Source organism: Thamnophis elegans, chromosome 3 (genome assembly GCF_009769535.1).
Source record: "Thamnophis elegans isolate rThaEle1 chromosome 3, rThaEle1.pri, whole genome shotgun sequence".
In the NCBI taxonomy this organism is placed as follows: Eukaryota; Metazoa; Chordata; class Lepidosauria; order Squamata; family Colubridae; genus Thamnophis; species Thamnophis elegans.
Window position 1 is genome coordinate 59775456 of NC_045543.1, and position 25552 is coordinate 59801007.

The 25552-nt window shown below is 40.3% G+C and overlaps 1 protein-coding gene across 1 annotated transcript in view; it reads left to right on the forward strand.

Moving 5' to 3' along the window:
* The first annotated feature begins 1819 nt into the window (after nt 1-1819).
* The window catches only part of MUSK (muscle associated receptor tyrosine kinase), a 47670-nt gene continuing 23937 nt past the window's right edge, over nt 1820-25552 (forward strand). Inside the window, exons 1-8 of the mRNA XM_032212652.1 lie at nt 1820-2019; nt 4904-5030; nt 5623-5774; nt 9024-9151; nt 9736-9877; nt 12805-12929; nt 22162-22321; nt 23566-23572. Coding sequence (XP_032068543.1) covers nt 1941-2019; nt 4904-5030; nt 5623-5774; nt 9024-9151; nt 9736-9877; nt 12805-12929; nt 22162-22321; nt 23566-23572 — 920 coding nt within the window. The 5' untranslated portion in view covers nt 1820-1940. The remainder of the gene's footprint in view (nt 2020-4903; nt 5031-5622; nt 5775-9023; nt 9152-9735; nt 9878-12804; nt 12930-22161; nt 22322-23565; nt 23573-25552) is intronic.

Here is a 25552-nt window from a genome sequence, read left to right on the forward strand (position 1 = left end):
ATTATATTTAAATAATTATTTTCCTGCTTCAGACATACATTTTGCTGTGGATCTCATTCATTCGCAAAGGTGCTTTTTCAAGAGGCAACTGGACTTTCTGTTTTTTCTTTGAAGATATTTTGCTTCTCATCCAAACTTCTTCAGTGGAGTCAAACAAGCTTCTTGGCTGAGAAGCTAAACATCTCGAGAAGCTACTCCCTTTCTTTTCAATTCCTGTGTCTTCCATGTTTTTATCTTTCTCCACAGCAGCCCAATATTTTGCACTTCTTGAACTTGCTCAGATTTACTGAGTTGTGTTGCTTTTTAGTGAATTTAAGTTAAGCTTAATTGAATATTATTTATGCCTAAATAATAGTATTCTCATGGACTGATATCTATCCCTTTTGTATGAGTATTAGAGAATATCACCTTTTGATGACAATGTGATGGTGCACAGGAGACCTGGTGGCACTGTGGTTACAGTGTAGTATTGGAGGCAAACTCTGCCCATAACCTGCAGCTCAGCCCTGACAGGGCTCAAGATTAATTCAGCCTTCTATCCTTCCAAGATCTGTAAAATGAGGACCCAGACTGCTGGGGGAAATATGCAAATAAAGCTTGCATTATAAACCATCCAGAGAGTGCTGTAAAGTATTATGGGGTGATACATAAACCTAAATGTTAATGCTAAATGCTATTGCTTTCTTTAGAAACCTTTGCAACTGCTTCCTCCTTCTTTAAAACTGTAAAGTTGCTAGATTTTAGAAAAGTGATTAAAACCTGCGTTTTCCACCAGTACCTGGTGATAGGTGTGTTATGAAGTGGTCCCACTACAAATGTAGGATATAGATATCTTGTTTATTGTTCCTGGCACAGAATCAAGGATTATTGATTAATTGTTATGAGTATGGTAAATCTCATTTTATAGAATAGGGCAGTGATGGTGAACCTTTTTCGCCTCGAGTGCCAAAAGCATGCGTGCGTGCACTGTTGGTTGTGCCTTCCCCAGGTTCCAGAGTCTTTCTAGGAGCCTCCGGAAGGCGAAAAATAGTTGAAAATCAGCTGGCTGGTGTGCGCATGTGCACTGGATCTGACAGGGCAACGCCTCACGTGCCCTCAGAAATGGCTCCATGTGCCACCTGTGGCACACGTGCCATAAGTTCGTCATCACAGGAATAGGTTATGTATGCTTCTTAGAGTTGGTTATATGGGAACAACATACAGTAAAATAATGAAATAAACCTATGAACTTTGAGTTTATAGCAGGGGTCCCCAACCCCCACTCTGTGGCATACCAGAAACCTGGCAGCACAAATAAGTAAAGCCCCATCTGTGGCATGCAGGCAGCACATGAAACTATGACCTCTCCGGTCCACCGAAAAAAACCTCTCTCCACAGAATCGGTCCCTGGTGCCCACAAGATTAGGGGCCACTAGTTTGCAGTATTGGCTAGTGTGAGTAAATAGTTTCAGACAAGAGATACACCAAGTAGTATAACTTTATAAGCATCCAGGAATATGTGGGAAAAAATGGACCTTTGCTTTGGTCAGCAAGAGGAGGCTTTAAAAAGGCAAGAAGATCTTCATAGGAGTGCACTCTTACATGATGCTGAAGCTCAACATGTTTCATTGGCCCGAGACCAAGCTATTATTTTAGAAAGGCATTGAGGCATTGTGTACTCCCCACTGTTTGTTCAAAAGGCATTCCCAGGGGATTTGTGCTCTCTTGTTTCATGAGCCTCCACATTGTTGAAGCTGACTGACGTTGAAGCACACCAGCTGGCCATGTCCATCACTGCAGCCAAGTCGGAGGATTCCTGCGTATACTTAGAACCCACGAGTCAGTGTCTGAGAAGAACTTTGCAACAAACCATGCTTTAAAACTAAGCAACCAAGAAGAAAGATGCCTATCTTTGGCTAAAGGGGACAAATCCTCTTCCTCAACCGGCTACCGGATAAATCATGAAAGATTGGCTAAACATTCCTCTTATACAGATCTTCACCCTGGCTGTCTTCAGCTTGACAGAGAAGCTCCCAAAAGGTAGGTATAAATAACGGGTCATCTCTTTGCTTTGCCACTGGTTACATATTTATTTTCGATCTTGGACCTGCCCCGGGTTTCGGATGGATATAGAAGCTCCTGGGATTTGTATAAATGAGCTGGTTTTGCCTGTGAGCGCATCTATAATTGCCTTTGGAGAATCACCATGGAAGAACTGAGCAGCTCTTGTTTGTACATATCACGATGACTGGTGCTCTGATGAATTTCCCTGTGTAGGTTTTTTGTTTATAGTATGTATCAAAAACAGTTTTCCAAATATAAATAGCCAGCAATGTTGAATGTTTACTTGGGAATAAATCCACTTAACACAGTTGGGACTTCTAAGTAAATATGCATAGATACAGAGATGCTTGAGGAATGTGAGTGAGGCAGATGCTTGTACTAAGTGACATAATCTACATCTCCTTGATTAATGTTGTGATTAGAATTTTGAGGATAGCTCTCTGCATTGTTACATGCAAGAAAGGCCCATTAAGGTCATGTTGCTGAGAACCAGGTGAATGCACAGCAATCTCCTCTATGGATCTATTAAACCGGAAGTCTTGCTGAAATTTACTCCCAAATAAATTGGTATCCAGTTTGCAGTTGTAATGATTAGTTGGCTCTGCCATTTCTTTAAAATTTTGCTGCATTTTTCAAACTATATCATAAACTGTATTTGACCAATAGCTATGTTTAGAGATGTTTGCTGTAAGTAAAAACAAACAAATCCATTCTTAAATTCCTTTTATGGTTTTTTAAAAAAAAACTTAAATACAGAATACGATGAAACATATTTGCAGGACAAAATGACAGTGACTCAGGAATATATGGTAGATACGGCTTCTTCGCTACAGTAGATAGGTACTCAGATGGGGGGGGGATCCCGTTGTCTTTATATAGATTTAATAGTCTCAATACACAGATTGATTACAACACCAACAATTAATTATTTCAATGTTGTAAGAGATTTAAGGAGACTGAAATATATGTGATGAATAAGTACACAGTGCTAAATTCTTTGTTTGCTCTGCCTTCTATCAAGCTGCTTTCCCTCTCATCAAAGGGAAATTTAGGAATATTATACATATCTTTGCTCTATAGTTTGAAATTTGAAAATTCATCCAACTGTGGACCAGAAAGGGAAATCTTCAAATCAGATCAGAGTGGCTTTCACTACTAGGAGCTGTAATCTCACCATTTTTGAAATGCCAAATTCCAGTGACAACAGTCAATATCTTTTAAAGAACTGGTTTTTTTTTCTTTTCCTTTTGGCAATTGTGTGCAATATGTCATTTTCCAAGAAGAAAACAATTTATAAATTCTTCAGCTATCCAGCAAACGCAATTATGTGGTACAAAAACATTTTCATGTATTTTCAAGGCCACGCTGGCCCACCCTCCTAACCAGAGTTATGTTTATCTCTGCTAATGTAATACGTAATATATACAGAGCTTCCAGGGATAAAGAAATTAGGTATGTGCAGTGGAATTAAAGTTCCAGGCTTATATAAATATTGAAGAAAGTTAAAAGGCCTTTCTTGTATCTTTTCGAACAGTTTGTGCTAAGGGAGGTGATCATTGCATTGCTCGGCACTATCAAGTTCTTGGACTGTGTCAGACTATATAGATAGCCTCCCCTTGGATCTAGGGATGGCCATCATAACATAGCTAACTATGATTTTGGTCATCTGTCATGAAGCTAAATTACACTGAAGTGTGATTCAGTGATTCATCCTGACCTCAATCTTTGGTATTAGAAAAAATGGTGTTCCTGACCAGCAATTGTTTATTCTGAATATTATTGACTTAAAAAAATAATTTGTATCCTGCTTTCCAATCCATGAAGTGTCAAAGTGGCTTTAATTTTTTTTTAAAAAAAAAACACCAACACAGATAGTCACAAACTTTAAAATAGGATTTCAAACCATTGCAGAAACTAATTCAAATTGAAACAGTGTAACTACGAGGAGGGTCTGGATTCCTTTCGATGAACAGAAAGTACCGAGAAAGAATGTGGTTCCCATTTTTCACATATGAGGACCCACGCAGAAGGAAACCTTCCTTTCATATCAGCAAGACCTGGTCCCAGAAAATGAAGCCATCTTTAACAAGCCTTTTAATGTCCAGAGCAGGGGTGAAATGCTACTGGTTCAGGCCGGTTTGCCCAAACTGGTAGTAAAAAAATGCTTAACAAACTAAAAAAAAGTTCAGACGGTCAGCTGTGCTGCGTGATGGTAGGAACTTTTAAAAAAACTTCTTTTTACCATTTGGGGTCCATTTTTGTTCCCAGGAGGTTTACCTGAGGCCTGCTAGGCCAAAAACGGGGTGGGTGCTGCAAAAGAAAGAAAGAAGGAAGAGAGGGAATAAAAAAGGAGAGGGAAGAAGGACCACTAACCTGGCAGTAGACGCAGCTTCAGAGGATATCTTGAAAGAGCAAAACAATCCAGGGCTGGAAGGTACCTGGAGGTCATCTAGTCCAATCCCCTGCTCCAGCAGGACATTGTTAAAGTGTCTTTTGACCCTCCCGGTCACATGACTACATAGCGATGCCTACCCAGTCACATGACCCCCACTAAGCCATGCCCACAGAAACACTAGGAAAAATTTTTAGATTTCACCACTGGTCCAGAGATTACAGTGATCAGAAGTAGATCACACTACAAAGATGCATGAAATACTCAGAAGTACTATAGAAAAGCTGAGGATCCTTCTCATGTTCCAGAATGAGAGAATAAGATAATGCATGAATAAATGCATTTATTTGAATGTCTTTTCTCTGTATCTTGACTATTTTTCTTCTCGTTGGTTTTGGATTTGTACAAATTTTGCTTGGTCAAGCTGCAGGATCTTATGCTGCTTTTGTGGTCTTTTTTTGGTCACAGGTCCAATTATCACCACCCCTCTTGAGACTGTGGATGCTCTGGTTGAAGAGGCAGCCACCTTTGTGTGTGTCGTAAAATCTTTTCCCCAGGCAGAGATTACCTGGACACGTAATAACATTCCTATCAGGTATGAATTGAATGTACAAAAGACCACAGAATGTGGGTACTCTCAGAAAATATCAGTATTCGTCTCTACCAGTGGTGAAATTCAATTTTTTTTTACTACCAGTTCTGTGGGTGTGGCTTGGTGGGCATGGCAGGGGAAGGATACTGCAAAATCTTCATTCCCACCCCAGGGGCCAGCAATACTTGCCGGTTCTCTGAACTACTCAAAATTTCCACTACCAGTTCTCCAGAACCTGTCAGAACCTGCTGAATTTCATCCCTCGTCTCTACCCATAATATTACACCCCCTCTATTCACCAGTGCAGCATTCTATAAAGTCAATTCATGCATTATTTTTATAGGTGCATGGTAAATATAAAATGTATAATGGTATTTGGGAATGGCATGGGAAGACAGGAGGAACAGCTGCAGAGTGGACAACAGTCAGATAAGAGGATTAGCTTTAAGAAGTAATCTGGGCATGGCAAATATCTTAGAAGAGCCCCACCTTTTGAAATCAGTTATTTGGATTTTAAAGGCCAAGGGAGGGGGAGCACATTCAGAGTTGCACTTTTAAATAAACTCTTCCTTGATGCATCTTAATATGTTCTCAGATTTTTTGATACTAGGTATGCCATACGAGAAAATGGGCAACTCCTAACTATTCTGAGCGTGGAAGACAGTGATGATGGGATATATTGTTGTACTGCAAACAATGGTGTAGGAATAGAAGCAGAAAGCTGTGGGGCATTACAAGTGAAAATGAGTAAGTATACCTATCCTTTTGCTGAATTAAAAGTCACTGAAAGGTCAAGTGAGCTAGAAAGCAAGGCAATATTTTACTCGAGTATTAATATTTTTATTTGGTATGAATTTAAATTTAAGCAAAGTACAAGCAAAGGAATAAATTATCAATACGTGCAACCTAATATCAATAGTAAAATGATACTGTCATAGATCTGCCCCCGGACCCCTTTCCAAACATGAGTTCAGAGGAAGAAGATTAGTTTGAGTTGGCAGAGGAAAGCATGGAGTTGCATGATGGCCCGGATCAAGCCTCAGAGAGTGCTAGCCTGATGCAGCACCCTCAGCTGGGTTGATCAGACAAGCGACAGGCTGAGTTTGAGTGAGGCAAACCACAGCTGCAGCGAGTTGGCCAGGAGGCTCCAGGCAAGGACCAGGAGCAACTATCACTTGTTAACAGTGTGAACACCAACTCCTCCAAGGACATGTAGGGCAGATAGGAGGTAGGTGGAATGCAGGTTGTCTAGACTAGGTTTTCCCCACCTAGTTGAATGTTCAGGATTATTGCCCCCACACCCACAAGTCCATCACATGGTCCAATCTCCCAGTACCATGCTGGCAGTTCCACCCATCCAATTCCGGTCAGGTGCAAAGGTGCAGAGACAAAGGATGACTTTGGCTTTCTAGAAAGAATTTTGTTGTGGCTACGTAGTATGTAACTCCTTACAATCCCTCCTCCCATTTTCCACAATAGAAAATGCATAGCAGAATAATAGAAAGTATGGCAGGCCAAAGATCCAAAAGAAAAGACGGCTGCAGGCCTAACACCCCCCATGAAGTGTCACCTACTTAATCCTGCCCTGAGGACCTCAACGTTGCTGGAACAATGTGCCCAGTTCTTGTGTGCTTTTGTTGTGTATCCTGATTCACGGATTGTTTCCTGGATTTTGTATGTGCCCGTTGGACTCAGTTTTCCCAGAGACTTTTCTTGTGCTGAGATTGGAAACTGTACCTGACCACATGGGTGCTTTCTGAGGACTTGTTTGGGGGGGGCTTTGAATAAAGACCTTTAGAACTCTCGCTATGCATGCATGTATGTATGTGTGTGTGAGGGGAGCGGGGCAGCTCGTCTTCAACTTACAACAGTTTGTGTAGTGATGGTTCAAAAGATGCAATGGCACTCAAAAAGTGACTATTTCACACATACAACCATTGCAGCATCCCCATGGTCATGTGATCAAAATTCAGACAATTTTGCAACTTACTCATATTTATGACGGCTGCAGTGTCCCAGGGTCATGTGACCACATTTTTTAACCTTATGACAAGCAAAGTCAATGGGATGGGGAAGCCAGATTCACTTAACAACTGCAGTGATTCACTTAACAACTATGGTAAGAACGGTTGTAAAATGGAGCAAAATTCACTTAATAACTGTCTTGTTTAGCAACATAAATTTTGGGCTCCATTGTGCCAGTAGTTGTAAGCTGTATACAGGTAGTCTTCCATTTATGACCAGATCAGAATATCCATAAGTCACTGCAGTCATAAATCAAGTTGTACCTGATTTTGCGACAATTTGTACATCAGTCATTAACCAAAATGCACAGTTATTAAGCAAATCACACCATCATTAAGTGATCCCAGTTTCCCTAATAGGCATTTTTTGCTGAAAAATCGCGATCACAAAACATGATCATGTGAGTGCAGGACACTGCATCCGATCTTAAATGCGAACTGGTTTCCAATCTCCAAATTGCAATCATGTGACCACAGGGATGGAATGACAGTTATAAGTGCCAGTACCGGTTGTAAGTCACTTTTTCCTAGGCCATTGCAACTTTGAACTATTGTTAAACAAACAGTTGAAAGTCAAAGACTACTTGCTATAAAGCAATTTACCTAATTTATCTAATCCTAACTCTACTGTATTTCAGTTGGTATCCGGTATGGTTTCTCATGAAGCTTTTTCAGCTTCATAAAGATCATTTTTTTTAAAAAAGGATTACATATAAACATCAGGAGATCATATTCCAAGCATAGCTCAATGGAGGAATTGATACCATAGAGTAGGAGATGGGAGAAAACACTGAAATGTAAGGTGGCCATTCTGAAAGAAAGAGAAACTGATTGCATGGTTGCTCTGAACACACAGAAATATGAATTGTAATCATGTTTTTCAATACATGGCTGAGAAGATCAATAGCAGCAGTTTAAATTAGAAATGCTTCTGAAAATCTGGGCAATGTAAAAATTGGCTTCAGAGCAAGATTTAAACCCTCTGTTAAATTTGTTGGGGGGGGAATCAAGTTTTATTGTATATTCTATTTGCTTTTCTATCATCATGTCTTTATTTGTGAAATCAATACTATTATATAGCAATAGCAATAGCAGTAGACTTATATACCGCTTCATAGGCCTTTCAGGCCTCTCTAAGCGGTTTACAGAGAGTCAGCATATTGCCCCCAACAATCTGGGTCCTCATTTTACCCACCTCGGAAGGATGGAAGGCTGAGTCAACCCTGAGCCGGTGAGATTTGAACCGCTGACCTGCTGATCTAGCAGTAGCCTGCAGTGCTGCATTTAACCACTGCGCCACCTTGGCTCATATTGTAAGCTTTTTCAGAGCTATAGTGGCGTAGTGGTTAGAGTAGTACTGCAGGCTACTTCTGCTGATCACCAGCTGCCAGCAGTTTAGCAGATCGAATCTCACTAGGATCAATGTTGACTCAGCTTTCCAGCCTTCCAAGGTTGGTAAAATGAGGACCCAGATTGTTTAGGGCAATATGTTGACTCTGTAAACCACTTAGAGAGGGCGGTAAAGCATTGTGAAGCGGTATATAAGTCTAAGTGCTATTGCTATTTTTGAGCAGTGGCAATATTGATGTTTTCCCCGCACCAGCCCTTACTTCTTTCTTCATAATGTTGAAGTTGCAATCTTAGTTGACTTTTCCTGAATTCCCGCGATCCCCCTACATGTATTTTCCTCCAAACTTGGAGATAGTGTGAGTTGCCTGCTTCTACTCTCCTTTGAAACACCTTCCCTCCATCTCTTTATAGGTGTTTGGGAGATAACTAGGAAGCTCCATTGCTCTTTCATTGCTTTGTTAGAAGAGAATATGGATGTTGATGACAAAATGGACCTATTGTCTTGTAATAGTATAATGTGATTTTAGCACAGGGGTGTCCATCCTTGGCAACTTTTGAGACTTGTGGGCTTCAACATGCTGGCTGGGGAAGCTCCATTTCATTTTGATCTTTAAAATTGTAGAGCCGAAAATAACCCGTCCACCTTCAAATCTGAAAATCATTGAAGGATTGAAGGCTGTTTTCCCATGTACTACAATGGGAAATCCCAAGCCTTCCCTTTCCTGGATCAAAGGAGAAAATGTGATAAAGGTGAGTATTGTAAGTATTTCTATCTTTTTGCAGAACTGGTCTGAGAAAAAATATTGTATTAGTTATCATTTCATAGAGAGGACAAGTGATTAAGGTCCTGGACCAGAAACCTAGAATCTGTGAATTCTAGTCTAACCTTAGACATGAAAATCGAATAGGTGATTTTGACCCAATCATTGCCTGTCAGCCCAAATCATTTTACAAGGTGGCTGTTGTGGGGAAATTAGGAAGGAGCATTATGTAAGCTGCCTCAAATTATACAAATGAAATGGGAATATAAATCAAATAAATAAATACTGTGTTTCCCTGAAAATAAGACAGGGTCTTATTTTCTTTGATTCCCAAAATAAATGCTTGGCCTTATTTTCAGAGAAGTCTTATTATTTTTGAGGTGCAGGAGGTGGCGAGCGTGGTTACCTCATGGCTGCTGCTGTGTTGCAATATTTTCGGGGAGGGTTTATTTTAGCGCATACACTCAAAAGTCTAATTTGGCTTATTATCTGAGGAGGTCTTATTTTCAGGGAAACAGGGTATATCCATCTGGGTCTACCTCATTTCACTTGAAGCTTTATATTTTGTGGCAGGAAAATTCTCGAATTGCTGTTCTTGAATCAGGCAGTTTAAGGATTCATAATGTACAGAAGGAAGATGGTGGACACTATCGCTGTGTGGCAAAGAACAGCCTCGGGACAGCCTACTCTAAACCTGTAATTCTGGAAGTGGAAGGTGAGTGATCTGTTTGGTGATGTGATCACACAAATACAGAATCTGCATTCATCCGACATCCGTACCCCATTTTTGCGAAGTGTTCAGGACAAAAATGGAAGTCTTTGAGCCCAGCTTTGAATCTATGAGTGAATAGAAACAAACAAGCAAATCTAATCAATGATCTAATGATCCTTCTTACCAAGGGTTTTGTTCGACTGCCTGCAAGGAATCCATATTAATGGCAGATTCTGAATAAATATACTTCTAAAAGATATATATTTGGGAATTTATCTTATAGCCTTGCTTCCCCTGGGATAATATTTATGGCTTTTCCAAGATTATTTGCATATGCATATGTGTGTGGGTAATATATTTGGATACATGTGACACATTATTCTGAATGGCAAGGCTGATATCAGCTCTTGGCTTGCTCTAGTTCTGCTTCTAGGAACATGTAGATTTGTCTTTCTTAACTGGATGACTTCCAGAGATGTTGGATTTTAACTCAGAAGTCTCAGCAGTTTGGCCATCAATCATGCTGCAGGGAGATTCTGGAAGTTTTAGTTCTTCTCGATTTAAATCTTCAAACCAGGTGGATGAATAATGTACCTCATTAATAACTTAGCCACAATAGAAATGAGTGTCACTAGCAGCATTGTATACATTAATATATATTGTATACATTCATGCAATCTAAAACATAGTACAGAACCTCACGGTCTGAAGATAACTGATATATAACTCAGAAAAAAGGACCAGCATAATATAACAACAACTGCCATTTAGGCATAAACTGTAAACTGCCTAGAGTTCCCTCCGCAAGATAGGTAAATCAAACAAGTACCATACCAGTAGCTTTCAAGCAACAGGATCTGGATTCTTCTCTGTTGGCTCTATATGGACTTTCATATACTAAAGCCAGTGTAAAATAATGAAATGCTCTGCTTGTTTCTAGCACTCTAAAAGAATTTATTTTGCATGTAACTTTTGTGACTAAAAGTGTATAAGGATTCCCAGTGCTCTTTTTGTTTCTACTATTTGCTTCCACAGAGAAGATTATTATTTTATTTATTCCCAATGAATCCATTTATGCAGCAGAATAAAACTAAGATCTCATTTAATTAAAAAGTACTTAATACTACTGTTTGCCAAATGGGTACAGCCCAGAGGTGGGTTTCTGCTGGTTTGGCCCGGATCGGGCAAACTGGTAGTGGCAGTGGCAGGAGGCTCTGCCCATCTGCCCGGATGCTTCACGTGTGCACTAGCAAACTGGTAGTAAAAAAAATTGGAAACCCACCACTGGTTTAGCCGGGACACCATTCTTAGATGCTTCTATATGTACAATCTTCTACTGATCTGTGCTTTTTTTTTTTTTTAAGCAAGTGAATTTTGTGCACTCAGCAATTACTATGCAGTACTGCAGTCTCCCATTCCCAATCCAAATGAGACTTCAGGTCCTCTCCTGTAATATTTTCTGCTTTAAATCTTTCCAGCAATACAGCCTGGAGAATTAAACAAAAAGAAATTTATGTAAGGCCGCTGTTACATTTTGAAGGATAGCAACTAGGTTGAGTTTATTTTTCTTAGCCAATAACTTTTAGAAGAGTTTTGTTATTTATTTAAAGACACTGGGAAAAGCCATTAAACCCTTTTAAAGGCATCTTAGATTTAGTAGGGCCTGCTCTTTCCTGAACTGTAGCCTATTTTATCTGATGCACAGATTCATTGGATGTACTTGAAAACTAAGCCAACAGGTAAGACTCTACATTTAAATCTACATCTGAGCTCCTTAAATGCATCATTTAAGAGCCAGCCCTACGATCAAAAGAGCTTCCTTACACACTTCCTAGGGAAGGTAATTTGAACAGATCTTATCCTTGCATGAACTTGCCTTTTGGAATTTGCTGCGATATATTTTTCATATGTGGAAAATGAGTCATTTAGTACAGCAGATTTATATAGACACCGAACATTAACTATTTTAATGTTATTTATATTCCTCACCCCCACCACAGCCCCAAATTGGGACATGTAGATCTTATTGTCTCTGCAGGTTTCTTTTGGATTCACTCATGGAAAACATACCTCATATGAACTCTTTTTGACATTGATAAAGGAATTTTGAAAGCCTATATACTTAACAGTGGAATTTTTATTTTAAAAGGAATTCAAAGGAAGGAGGGGCAGACTGGATCTTAGAGGTATCCACTCTGAAAAGTGTGCACCTCATAAGTCTTTGCAAGTGGGGAAGGGTTAAATAAATTCTGAGTATGGCCCAATATCTTTTGTTGTTTTTATTTCAAGACTAGAGGCAATTCTTCCTTTCCAGAAATACTTCTACAGATATAGCAAATATTTTTGTTATTAGGGCTCATCATTCAGTTTACGATTGGACTTTCTGGGATGATTGACATAAATAGTGGCTAAGTATCCTTGTATTAAAAAACTAAGTATTCAAAGCAATCTTAACTTGAGAAACATGAGTGGTTTAGAAGGTGGAAAAATCAATCAATCAATCAATCAATCAATCAACCAACCAACCAACCAACCAACCAACCAACCAACCAACCAACCAACCAACCAACCAACCAACCAATCAGGGTATGGAAACATTTATAATTCGTAAAATTCTTTTGCAGAAGAGAGATTTTGAGAAGAGCATTTGGGTTTCTGTGATATCAAACATTATTTTCTTTCTAGTGTGGGGTAGATACAATTCTCTTTATAGAGAACCAACATGGGAAATACTTTTGTTTTATCTTTTGAAGAAGCTAAATGCAACAGTGAATGCTTAGCCAAATGTGTGGGGTGTTTTTTGAGTTGAGAAATTACTGGGTGCTTTGGATTGGCACCATCTTCAACTATTTTGTGAATTTGGGAAACTGGAAATATTTCATCAATAGTTAACCTCGGGTTTACTAATGTTTTTGTTTTTTCCCATTAAGTTTTTGCTCGAATTCTGAAGGCTCCTGAATCCTATAACGTCAGCTTTGGCTCTGTGGTAACTCTGCAATGTGTAGCAACAGGCATTCCAACTCCTATAATAACATGGCTTGAAAATGGAAAAGCTGTAAGTATCACTGCAGTTCCTAAATTCCGATGATTAATTCTTCAAGCAAATTCAGTTAAGCTTTGAAACCAGGGTAAAACTGGCAGAGAAAAGTGGGAGGCTCTTGCAAAGCAGAGATGCAATATGGAAATGCAATTCATTATTCATTCTCATGTGGCTGGATTATATGACTTCATAGTTTGGAATGTGATTTGAATAACTAACTTCTTATGTGCAAACACCTCTACTATATAGTCATGCACCCCCATTTTGCTTATTCAGTACAGGTTTCCTGTATTTTCATATACAGAATCTTGCACCAATACGTGTTAGAAAATGTGTTTAAGATAACTACAATAACACTTTGACAATGAATGTTAACATCACTTAATCAAGTTGCACAGTTCATAGAGAAAGCTGGAGCAAATTTTGGTTGTCCTTGGCTAAATTCAGTGCTGGGTGGCATATTGGATGGTATATTCTTTATATGGGAAAAGGCCAAGATTCTGATATTTTGGCATCTCCAGATAGCAATGAGAAAGGGTTTTTGATATTCTAAAGGTCCTCTGCAATCTCCAGAATTCTAGAAATTGTATCATAATTTATATCATTTTAGAAAATGCTGCTATCATAGGTGCTTAGTACAAGCCACAATAATATCACCTCTGCCATTTCATTGCACAAATGATATGATTTATTTGATTCTGTTTCATGAAGTGACTGACATAAATTGCACAATTGCATGCTACCTTCCTCTCTGCCCATGGTTGACTGTGATTGCTGTGAACCTTTGGCCAATGGATACCTTTCCTGATGTTGTTGGGCTTTGATTTGGCTCTTACTATGCCTTTATTTGTAGGGACACGGTGGCTCAGTGGCTAAGAGGCTGATCTTGTTGATCAGAAAGGTCAGCACTTTGGTGGTTCGAATCCCTAGTGGCGTGTAACGGAGTGAGCTCCCGTTACTTGTCCCAACTTCTGCCAACTAGCAGTTTGAAAGCATGTAAAAATGCAAGTAGAAAAATAGGAACCACCCTTGGTGGGAAGGTAACAGCGTTCGATGTGCCTTTGGCATTTAGTCATGCCAGCCACATGACCACAGAGACTTCTTTGGACAGCGCTGGCTCTTCAGCTTTGAAATGGAGATGAGCACTGCTCCCTAGAGTCAGGAACAACTAGCACATATGTGCGAGAGGAACCTTTACCTTTACTTTATGCCTTTATTTATTTTTAGTAGGTCGTGTAAGCACTGCCAATCTAATTATATATGAAGTAATGAGTTTGTTGTCCTCTAGAAGTATGATATGTGACTGAAGATTCAGTGCTCCAATTTCTAATCTTTGTATCGTCCTTTTAAGTTTTGGCTATGGATAGTTTATTTATTTTGTAAGCTGTGTAGTTCCTTGATCCCAGCATGATTCTTGCTGTTATCAATGTGCCCATCAAACTTAATATACCAGCAGCCCACAACCTTTGGGATACCAGGGACTGATTTTTCCACAGATGAGGTGATGGTGGTTTCAGGTTCAGTCTGGATCTCATGTGTGCACAGATGGGGCTTCACTTGCTTGGGTGGCCTGGTTCCTGGCAGTCCATGGCCGGTGCTGGTCTATGGCCCAAGGGCTAGGGACCCCTGCCGTATACTACATATTTTCATTTACTCTGGCACTGAAAAACTGAGAAACTACAGGATTGAAAAGCGATCAAGCATTTGTGCGTGCATGTGTGTGTGAACAAAACCCAAATATTACACATTTTTCTATCAATATGTATGTTACAAATTGTTAATTTTAGCCTACATGGTTCTCTTACCATATTTAAATTAAACACAACTGTTTTTGAAGAATAATTAAGCTAACAAAAAGGATGAAATTTGCCTCTGCATAAGACAGATGGCATGAATCTTATATGTAAATATATATTTTATTTTTATTTCAGGTGCTCATATATGAGTGCCATTTATTATGTAGCCCAAAAAGTACCACTTCTGTACCATCGGGTGCAAACTTGGGAAAACCCTGATGTTTGCTAACAGAATCACAGTCTCCCCTGCATATCCAAAATACCAACCAAAGTTTCAGAGGAAAGGAGTTCCCACTTAGAATTATTTATTTATTTATTTATTTATTTATTTATTTATTTATTTATTTATTTATTTATTTATATTTATTTTTAGTTTGTCAAACACATACAAGATAACAGGTATAAGTATAAACATGGACATGAAGACAGGAAATGGGCACAGGTTTGGCAAACTAAAAATAAATAAAGAATTATAAGTGGGAAGTCCTTTCCTCTGCAACTTTGGTTGGTATTTTGGATATGCACTTCCGGTCAGGCCATTGGGCTGTTTTTCCCCATCCCTAGGCTCCAAAGGCTTTCCTGAAGCCTGGGGAGGGCGAAAATGGCCTCCCCTGGCCCTCCGTGGGGTATGTGTGTGTTGTGCGCGCATGCGCAGGTAGGTGGGCACACACAATTTTGGCACACCTTTAGAAAAAGGTTAGCCATCACTGCTCTTTGATCTCCTAGTTCAGTTTATTTTTATTACTGATAGTAAATTTAAAACATTAATCTCTGCCCACAGGAAAATGTATGAATTTCACATAATGGATGAACCAGGTCAATCAGTTGTAACTGCAACTAAATAACTTGTTCCAGTCTTCCTGTGAAATTATGGTTTACTTGAAGTTGGATTATTGTATAAACCACAATACTGGGATGGTATTGTGGAAGCCACAAGCAACCAAATCACATTATAGTTTAGCACGATCAGTGAATGCTAACTCTGAGAGAGTGGAGTGTTTTCCCCTAACTCTGTCAAACACCTTGAATTACTTATATAATTATTATTAGATAATAATCATCAAATAATAATTAAACAAATAAATCTTTGTCATGGATTTCTAATAGCTCTTTGACTATGATTCACGGAATTTCTGCAAATAAGAAAATGCAGGCTGACAGTCTCCGATTTCAAATAGAAAAATTGCCTTCTTAGAAAAGTTAAAAATGCCGTTATTAATAATGAGCTAAAGGCTCTCTGTGCATTTTTTATTAGTTTCCACAAAGCAAATGGCAAGCTGCAATATCTAACTCCCTTTCAAGCTGTTTTGAAATCAGCTGTGCCAAGGGGTTACTTTACCTAAGGAAGACTTGAGGAAAGATTCTCCATAAACTGAAACTTTGCAATCTTCCCTAAATTATTTCCCAACTCTCTGTGAGTTCTATCAGTGAACGTGGCAAGGAGAGCTTTCTACGCTGTGTGGTCCAGGCAGAGAATGACTCACCCTTCAGATTCTCATATTTCTTCTAATAAAAAGCCTTTACCCAAAGCAGAGGAAGATACACATATGCACTTCCTTTTAGCTTTTAGAAGCAGCCTTTGTTACTGCATACAAAAAACCAAAACGAAATCTATAGAGGAGAAAATAGAAAGAGTTGAAGTAAACTTATTGAGCAATGAAGCTTGATGAGGTTGCATGTTTTTTTAATTGATAAAGCTTGTAACATTCATGTAGGATCTGAAAAACCTCTATGTAACTTTTAAAATAAACATTTAAGTATTGGAAAAATAACGTAGTTCAGGCTAAAAATCAGAATCCGAAGCATAAGCCAATAGACTTAGTGTAAACCAAGCCCGTATGGCAAGTGTATATTTATTCTTGTTGTGCCAATTCAGAAAACAGAGTTAATTGAGTAACTCATGCTTAAACTAATTGTGGCTAACCAAGTTTATTTTGGTTTATTTAGCTTACAGTACCTGCACAGCTATATCAATTTGATAGGATTGAGCTATGTATATGAGCAAACCAATACAAAATTCATATATCTACATCTAAAAACCAATAGGTTATGAAAATAACAACAGCAGCAGCAATAAAACTCCCCAATAAAGATAAATAGATGCATACCCACATGCTCTAGAATTCAAAAGCCTACTGAAATAAAACCCTCCTTCCTCCCTTTTCTCCCTACTATAAAAACACACATTTGCCCAGCTGTAAGTGTATGAATGGTCTCTTTGCAGAGAAATCTATTAATTCCATGTGGGAAGGCAGTTTCTCTTGGGAATATTATTTAATCTGATGCGTTAGCTCAGACATTACAGCACCTGGATGAACTGAAGGAAAACTGAGTTCATGCCTTGAGGAAATTACTTTTACATTCTAGTAGGAATGATTTTGGCACTCTAAATCCAAAAATGATTTCTTCAGGAAGATATTCGATGTATATATTTTATTCAGAATGAAGTGAAATGTTTCAGCAGAAATGGAAAAACCAACTCAATCGACTTGGGATTTATATGACATAATTGACATTTTTTAAATCACAAACTTTTGATTTGTTTTCTTTTAAATTTTAGCATGAAAGGCTTATTACTGCAGGAATTGCAACACTCTAATATGTAATTAAAGGAATGTGTGTACATATGTGTATATCCAGATATTCATACTAGCCAGAGTAAATACTGAACGGAAGAGCTAAATTATTGGCCCTTTTCAGTGGTGGGTTTCAAAAATTGTTCGAACCTACTCTGTGGGTGTGGCCTCCTTTGTGGGACTGGCTTGCCGCCCATGTGACCGGATATGAAGATGCCAACGACACTTGTCAGAATCACCTTAAATTACCTCACACACAGCACTGGCATGCATAAGAATATGATGTAAACTTGTTTTTTAAAAGGCATCTTTGGTTTGCGTTAAAACAACTTCAACACACGCAATGTTCTGATTGCACCACAAACGCAGTAGTCATCCTTACCTTTCACAGAGGCACTGAGTTTTATAAATATGAGCATGATAGTGTAGAATAATCATATCCAAGGACCAGTGGTGGGTTTCAAAATTTTTTGGAACCTCTTCTGTAGGTGTGGCCTGCTTTCTAGGTCCACTGGTGGAACCTCTTCTAACCGGTTCGGTAGATTTGACGAACCGGTTCTACCGAATAGGTGCGAACTGGTAGGAACCCACCTCTGGCCCTTTTGCATCTTTATTCTTATTCAGTCAAGTATTGGGGGAATGGTATTTTTTTAGGAAAAATATTTCCGCGTTAGTTCATTTGTTACACATTCAACACCAGCAAACATTTTAAGTTTAAATCATTATGTTTAATCTTAAAAGCAACATTATCTCTTGGCCCCATTGAATCTAGAAAAAGATACAAATTTCAGACAAATTAGCTCTTTTGTAATCCTGTCAGGGTTAGGTTGAAGCTAAGCAACTTGTTATTCTTTCTTTGAGAATTTTAGTTCCATTATGCAGGATAAAAATCCAAAACAACAACTTTTATAATTATTAATTAATTCCCTTTCCCAAGATTCTTTGGTTCTAAGCTTTCATATTAAGGTTCAATCACTATTTCAGATTCTTGACATAATTGTATGTTAATTATTCAATCCCTCCGGATTTCTTGTGAGATGATGTCCTCATCTGAAATCCTATTAGATTTTGACCATTACATGCCAGATCACCAAACTCACATGAAATTCGGCAAATCTTTTGAGTTGTGATGGTTGTATGTGGATGTCTGTGTGCTTTCAAGTCAATCTTAAGTCCTGGACTATATGGAAAAGCCTATGTAGTTTTCTTGACAATGGTTTTTCATTCCTTTCTTCCTGGAGATGAGAGACCATGACTGGCTGAGGGTCACCCAAGTGCTTTCCATGCTAAAGGCCAGATTAGGACTTGTGTCTCACAAGTGGTGGGTTCCGGATCCCGTTGCAACTGATACAGTGCAATGGGGCCGGGCGTCTACCACATGAACACATGCAGTGCACGGATATGTACTTACCACCCACAACGCCTCCACAACGCTCCAGCTGCACGGCGGAGTGTCGCGCAGACACCGTATGCTCCGTGTGCATCTGCAAAAGACCAAAAAAACTCAAATACTGGTAAGGAGTGCATGCGTGCGTGCATGCGTGCGGATGGGCCCTCCGGAGCACTGTACCGGAACGGTACCTGGTGCTTCTGGCAGGCACCAGTACACCCGTACCGGGGAGTACCAGTCGTAACCCACTACTGGTCTCACTGCTTAATCATTTTGGAGTGAGTAATCATTTTGGAGTGAGGTTGATATGATAAAAAAACAATCTACAACTATTCTTTTTTTTTCTATTGGATTTGAAAAAAGTGCTAGAGCATTGGAATTTGTTGAAAGTTACCAAAATAACAGAAACAATAACAGAGTTGGAAGGGACCTTGAAGGTCATCTAGTCCAATCCCCTGCTCTCGCAGGAGACCTATGCTATTTCTGATAGATGGCTGTCCATTCTTTTCTCAAAAGCCTCCAATGTTGGTGCATCCACAATTTCCGAAGACAATTTGTTCCACTGGTTAATTGTTCTCACTGTTAGAAATTTTCTCCTTAGTTCTAGATTGCTTCTTTCCTAGGTTAGTTTTTATTGTGATTGCCCTGGATTTCCTATACAATTTGCTAAACATGTCAAGACATTGTATCATCAAATAAAGGTTTTACAGAACCATGACAGTTAAGCTGTTTTAAACTTGAAAGACCAATGTGTTGGGACATAGGTTTCATAAAATAAACAGATACATAATTGTGATTCCTATTCTATCATCAATGAGTATATATGCTTTAATTGTATTGCAAATGGGCCATTTTGCTTTACTTTAATTACATTCAGGCTGAAACAATGCACACTTATCAGTCTCCATGAATCTACTCAAAAATAATTCTGATTGAATATTCATAGAAACTGCCTTATGAATCCTTCAGCTGTTGAAATAATTTCTTAATGGAACTCTTGTTAATGGAACTCATTGACTTACAACAGTTCATTTAATGACTGTTCACAATTACAATGGCACTGAAAAAATGACTTATGACAATTTTTTCACATTTATGACTGTTGAAGCATCCCCTTGGTCACGTGATCAAAATTCAAATGCTTGGGGAACTGACTCACATTTATGATGGTTGCAGTGTCCTGGGGTCATGTGATCACCTTTTGCGACCTTCTGACAAGCAAAGTCAGGGCACTTAGGGCAGCGAAAAGATCCCACATTGCCACCTTGGTTGCGTCCGCTGAGTCCCGCCCAGCTGCCCTGTTTAGGATAACCCGCTCCCTCCTAAATAGGAGGGATACGGGGGAACCCTTGCAGGGTAGAGCTGAGGACTAAGTCCAGTTCTTAGCGGACAAAATTGCTCGGTTTCGGTCGGATTTGGACTCCATCCCCGCAGTTCCAGCCGAGGCACAAGAGGATGAGGTAGACCACCTCTGGGTTGAGTTTCAGGATGTTGCCCCTGGGGATGTGGACAAGGCCATGAGGGCTGTAAGTGCCTCCACCTGTGTACTGGACCCGTGTCCCTCATGGCTGGTTGTCAACAGCAGTGAGGTGACACGAGGCTGGATCCAGGCGGTTGTTACCGCCTCTCTTCGGGAGGGGCACTTCCCCGCCGCGCTAAAAGCGGCGGTGGTGAGACCCCTCCTGAAGAAGCCATCTTTGGATCCAGCTGTCCTTAACAACTACCGTCCAGTCTCCAACCTCCCTTTTGTTGGGAAGGTTGTTGAGAAGGTGGTGGCCTTCCAGCTTCAGCGGTCCTTGGAGGAAGCAAGTTATCTCGACCCCTTCCAGTCAGGCTTCAGACCCGGTTACAGCACAGAAACCGCTTTGGTCGCATTGACCGATGATCTCTGGAGAGCCAGAGATGGAGGCCATCCCTCCATCCTAGTTCTCCTCGACCTCTCGGCGGCTTTCGATACCATCAACCATGGTATCCTTCTGCGACGACTGCGGGAGGTGGGAGTGGGAGGCACTGTGTTACGGTGGTTCTCCTCCTACCTCTCGGACAGGTCGCAGTCGGTGTTAGTGGGGGGGCAGAGATCGACCCCTAGCCCCCTAACATATGGGGTGCCGCAGGGTTCGGTCTTATCCCCCCTACTATTCAACATCTACATGAAACCGCTGGGTGAGATCATTCGAAGGCACGGGATAAGATACCATCAATATGCGGACGATACCCAGTTGTATCTGTCCGCCCCGTGCCAACTCAATGAAGCGGTGGACGTGATGAACCGGGGCCTCGAGGCCGTTATGGACTGGATGAGGGCTAACAAGCTTGTACTCAACCCGGAGAAGACCGAGTGGCTGTTGTGCTTTCCTCCCAACAATTCGATCAGTGCTCCATCGCTCAGGCGGGGGGGTCAAATTCTACCACCCCTCAGAGAGGGTTCGCAACTTGGGAGTCCTCCTGGACCCACAGCTGACTTTCGACCATCATTTGACGGCTGTGACTAGGGGGGCATTTGCCCAGGTTCGCCGGGTGCGCCAGTTGCGACCCTACCTGAATCGGGAGGCTCTCACAACAGTCACTCGGGCCCTTGTGACCTCTAGGCTGGAATACTGCAATGTGCTCTACATGGGGCTGCCCTTGAAGAGCATCCGGCGACTTCAGCTAGTCCAGAACGCAGCCGCGCGAGTGATTGTGGGTGCACCTCGGTTCACCCACATAACACCTATCCTCCGCGAGCTGCGCTGGCTACCTGTTGATCTCCGGGTGCGCTTCAAGGTGCTACTTGTCACCCATAAATCCCTTCATGGTAGTGGGTCTGCGTACTTGAGAGACCGCCTTCTGCCAATTACCTCCCTGCGACCAATTAGATCTCATAGACTAGGCCTCCTCCGAGTTCCATCTGCCAGTCAGTGCCGACTGGCAACTACAAGGAGGAGAGCCTTCTCAGTAGTAGCTCCGACCCTTTGGAACGATCTCCCCGTGGAGATTCGTACCCTCACCTCCGTCCAGACCTTCCGCACAGCCCTTAAGACCTGGCTAGCCCGTCAGGCCTGGGGACAAAGATAATTGCCCCCACCCGAATGATGAATGAATGTTGCTTATTATTTTACTCTATGTTTTGTATGTGTTATTGTTTGTATATCCCTTCCCTTGATTTTATGTAAGCCGCCCTGAGTCCCCCCAGGGAAAAGGGCGGCCTATAAGTGTTAATAAAACCCTAAACCCTAAAGTCAAAGGGGAAAGCCAGGTTCACTTAACAACCATGTTATTAATTTAACAACTGTGGTGATTCACTTAACCATAGTGGCAAGAAAACAGGGTAATTTTCCCTTAACAACTGTCTCACTTAGCAACAAAACATTTGGGCTCAATTGTGGTCATAGGTCGAGGATGTCCAGAATGATTTGGTCTACAAGATGAACTGCTTAATGTTTTATCTCCAGGACTATGCAGGAGATGACATTCTCAGTTTCTCAATTTCTCTTTTTTTACTTTAGGTGTCAGCTGGATCCATTGTAGAAACAGTAGAAAACAGAATGATTGATTCCCGGCTGCAGGTTTATGTCACTCGGCCAGGTTTATTCACCTGTATAGCCACTAACAAGCACAGTGAGACTTACGGCACTGCAAAAGCTGCAGCAACAATTAATGTTTCAGGTATGCATCAGGGGGGAAAAAAGCTTCTCTTGAAGGATTAAATAAATATTTAACTCTAGCCTAGGATTTTAATCGTATTCAGGAACCTCACAGAATGTGAAAAGCACACAATGTGAGAGGCTTTAACTTCCTTGTAATTTCCTCCAGGATAAACACAATTTAAAGAATTTAGATTTGTAGATTTAGATTTGTAGATTTATTATAATTTATAGGCCGCCCTTTTCCCTGAGGGGACTCAGGGCGGCTTACAAAAACACGGGAAAGGGGGTACAAAGACAAAAAGCATAAGACAGTACATAATATTAAAAAAATAGAGCACAACATTCATTCATCATTCGGGAGGGGACGAACTAAGATTTTTATCCCCAGGCCTGACGGGATAGCCAGATCTTAAGGGCCGTGCGGAAGGCCTGGGCGGTGGTGAGGGTGCGGATCTCCACGGGGAGATCCCCTTACAATATATTTCAGATATTGGCAGAACTTCTGCTACCTACATATTTGCTGCCATCTTCATTACACTGTCCTAAAAACCACTTTGTAAATTCATCCAGAGGAAGGAAGGAAGCAAAGAAGGGTGATGAAGTGTTATATTAATATCCCCTAATGGCCAGGCGGAAATAGTTCAGTGAGCTTTCATCATTTGGAGTATAATATTTATGTTGGTAGTATGTTGGTCTCCAATGAAAACAGAACTCCAAAATGTTCTTTATTCACCAGGACCCATGTACATAACTCTTTGAGGATGGAAAATCATGATGAACTTAGTCTGATTTCTTTTTAATGTGACACTCTCATAAAAGATGATGGAATGGTGATTTGCAGCCTTACCACACTGGGGACACTTTAATGAAATCCATTCCTCCATGCAAATCTTAACCATGTGGTAGTTGTTCATGTATGCCATACTTCAAAAAGCCTCTAAATATTTCCTCCCCATTATCATATTTTGCTCTCTTCCAGCTTTAACCACTAGAATAATTAATTTTCTGCATTTCTGCTCCAGTGGAGCCTCATTTGTTTTTTGTGGCTATTTTATCAAATTATCCTTTTGGACTGTGTTTGCAGTGTATGTTTTCTGACAGCTACTAACTAAAAGGAAAATGTGGTCAAGTACTTTCAAACTTATTTGTATCCATAAATATATTAATAGATTTTTTTAGTACAATTCAAATTGTGCTGACAATTTCCTTATCTTTCCCCAACTCAACTGTTCATTTCAATGAACCTCCTGCCTGTTCCTGTAGAATGGAGGTAAGAAAAATCTGGGCATAATAATTGTGATTTGTGTGAGATGATGATGATTAATCATTATGTGAATTGTGTGAGAAATGTACCATATATAACCACTTGGAAAACTTCTTTTTGTGTGTGCTTAAGATGAAAATGGGTGCTTGCCAAGAGCATTTGTGCTCTTTTACTTTCAATTAAGTCTATTTAAAATGCAGATTGTAGAATTTCTTAGTTCATTTCTTTCTATCTTTGCAAAAAGCGGCTTGTGATGGAGGGTTTTGGTGTGTGTCTGAATTTGATCATGAAACAAACCTATGAGGCAATGAAATATTGATAAAACTACAGAATTACATTTTAGCAGCGGTCCCGAATGTTTGCGGCTTGGCGGCCCAGCGGGGAGAAGGGGAGAGGGGTATCAGGCCACATGAGTGGCAGGCCAGCGCACATGCATGTGCGCAGCTCAACTTGTGCAAGCAGCGGACCAGCACGCACTTGCATGTGCACGCAGCTTGACTTTTTCAAGTTGAACTGCACACATGTGTGCACACTAGCCGGCCCACTGCTCATGTGGCCTGGTTGCGAATAGGCTGCAATCCAGGAGTTTAGGACCGTATATCAACTTATCAAGTAATTTTAAGTTGTTTAAACATCACAATTTAACATTATGATACAAGTTAATATCTGTTTTACCTTAATTGTTATAGCAATTAATTACTTCACATGTGTGGTTCACAAATACAAATAAGTGAGATTAGTTAAAAAAATCAAGGGGCTGCTTATCAGTGGATAGGCTTATCTGTGAATATATATGGGATATCCAGTTACTTTTAAAAAGCTGAGGAAAAAAAACTATTGTATTTAATTGAGGATACCGTATATACTCGAGTATAGGCCGACCCGAATATAAGCCGAGGTACCTAATTTTACCACAAAAAAACTGGAAAAGTTATTGACTCGAGTATAAGCCTAGGGTGGGAAATGCAGCAGCTACCGATAAATTTCAAAAATAAAAATAGATACCAATAATGCCATTGCCCATTGAATAACATATACAGCCTGCCTGTGCCCATTAAATATACAGTAGCCATTGTAAAAATTTGCTCTGCATAACAAATTATTATCACACAATACCGGTGTATTCAATGAAATACTTCACTCACCTCATGATACTGATGTCCCGCTGTGATGATGATGTCCCGCCTCCTATGACACACGGCACAGTGATTCCTATCATTGGATCACTGTACCAGAGGAGGTGGGACATCGCTATGTGGCTGCTTGCCATAACGAGGAGGAGGTGGGACATCGTTGCAGAGCGGCAGGAGGGGGAGGAAGGGGAATCGTAAGACAGCCCTGCATTACATTAGAACATGAGGAGGGGGGATGGTGCGGTGCACGCTGCGCGGCAAACTGACACAGAGGGAGGGGAAACTCAGGGGCGCTGGGCCATTCACGAGCGTCACCCAGCGGCATGGCCCCGCCCCTTTTTCTCTTCCATTTCGGGCAAATTTTTCACTGACTCGAGTATAAGCCGAGGCGGCTTTTTTCAGCTCAAAAAGTGGGCTGAAAAACTAGGCTTATACTTGAGTATATACAGTAAGCCCATCTGCAGAGAAGCCAGACCCAAGTGTTAAGATGTATTTTAAGCAGCTGAAATTCTTGGCTTATCCACAAGTATATACTGTATGATTAATTTGGATGCAGTTTAGCCATAGCAGATATTGAGAGTAAGGAAAGATAGTTTCAGTAAGGCTATGAAAAAAATAGTTATTAAAAATGAAATGTATCATTCATCTTAGGCTCCTAATAAATCCGAATAGAAATATGCATTCAAGGGCTCCCTTTCTTTTGAAGCTAGTTCATTCTCATAACATGGCTGCTATTTGGGAATGGCTTTTATTAATATACCATTCAATTTATTAATTGAATAGTATATTTATTAATTGAATAGGATATTTATTAATTGAATAGGATATTGAGTGAGATCAGTTACAAAAGACA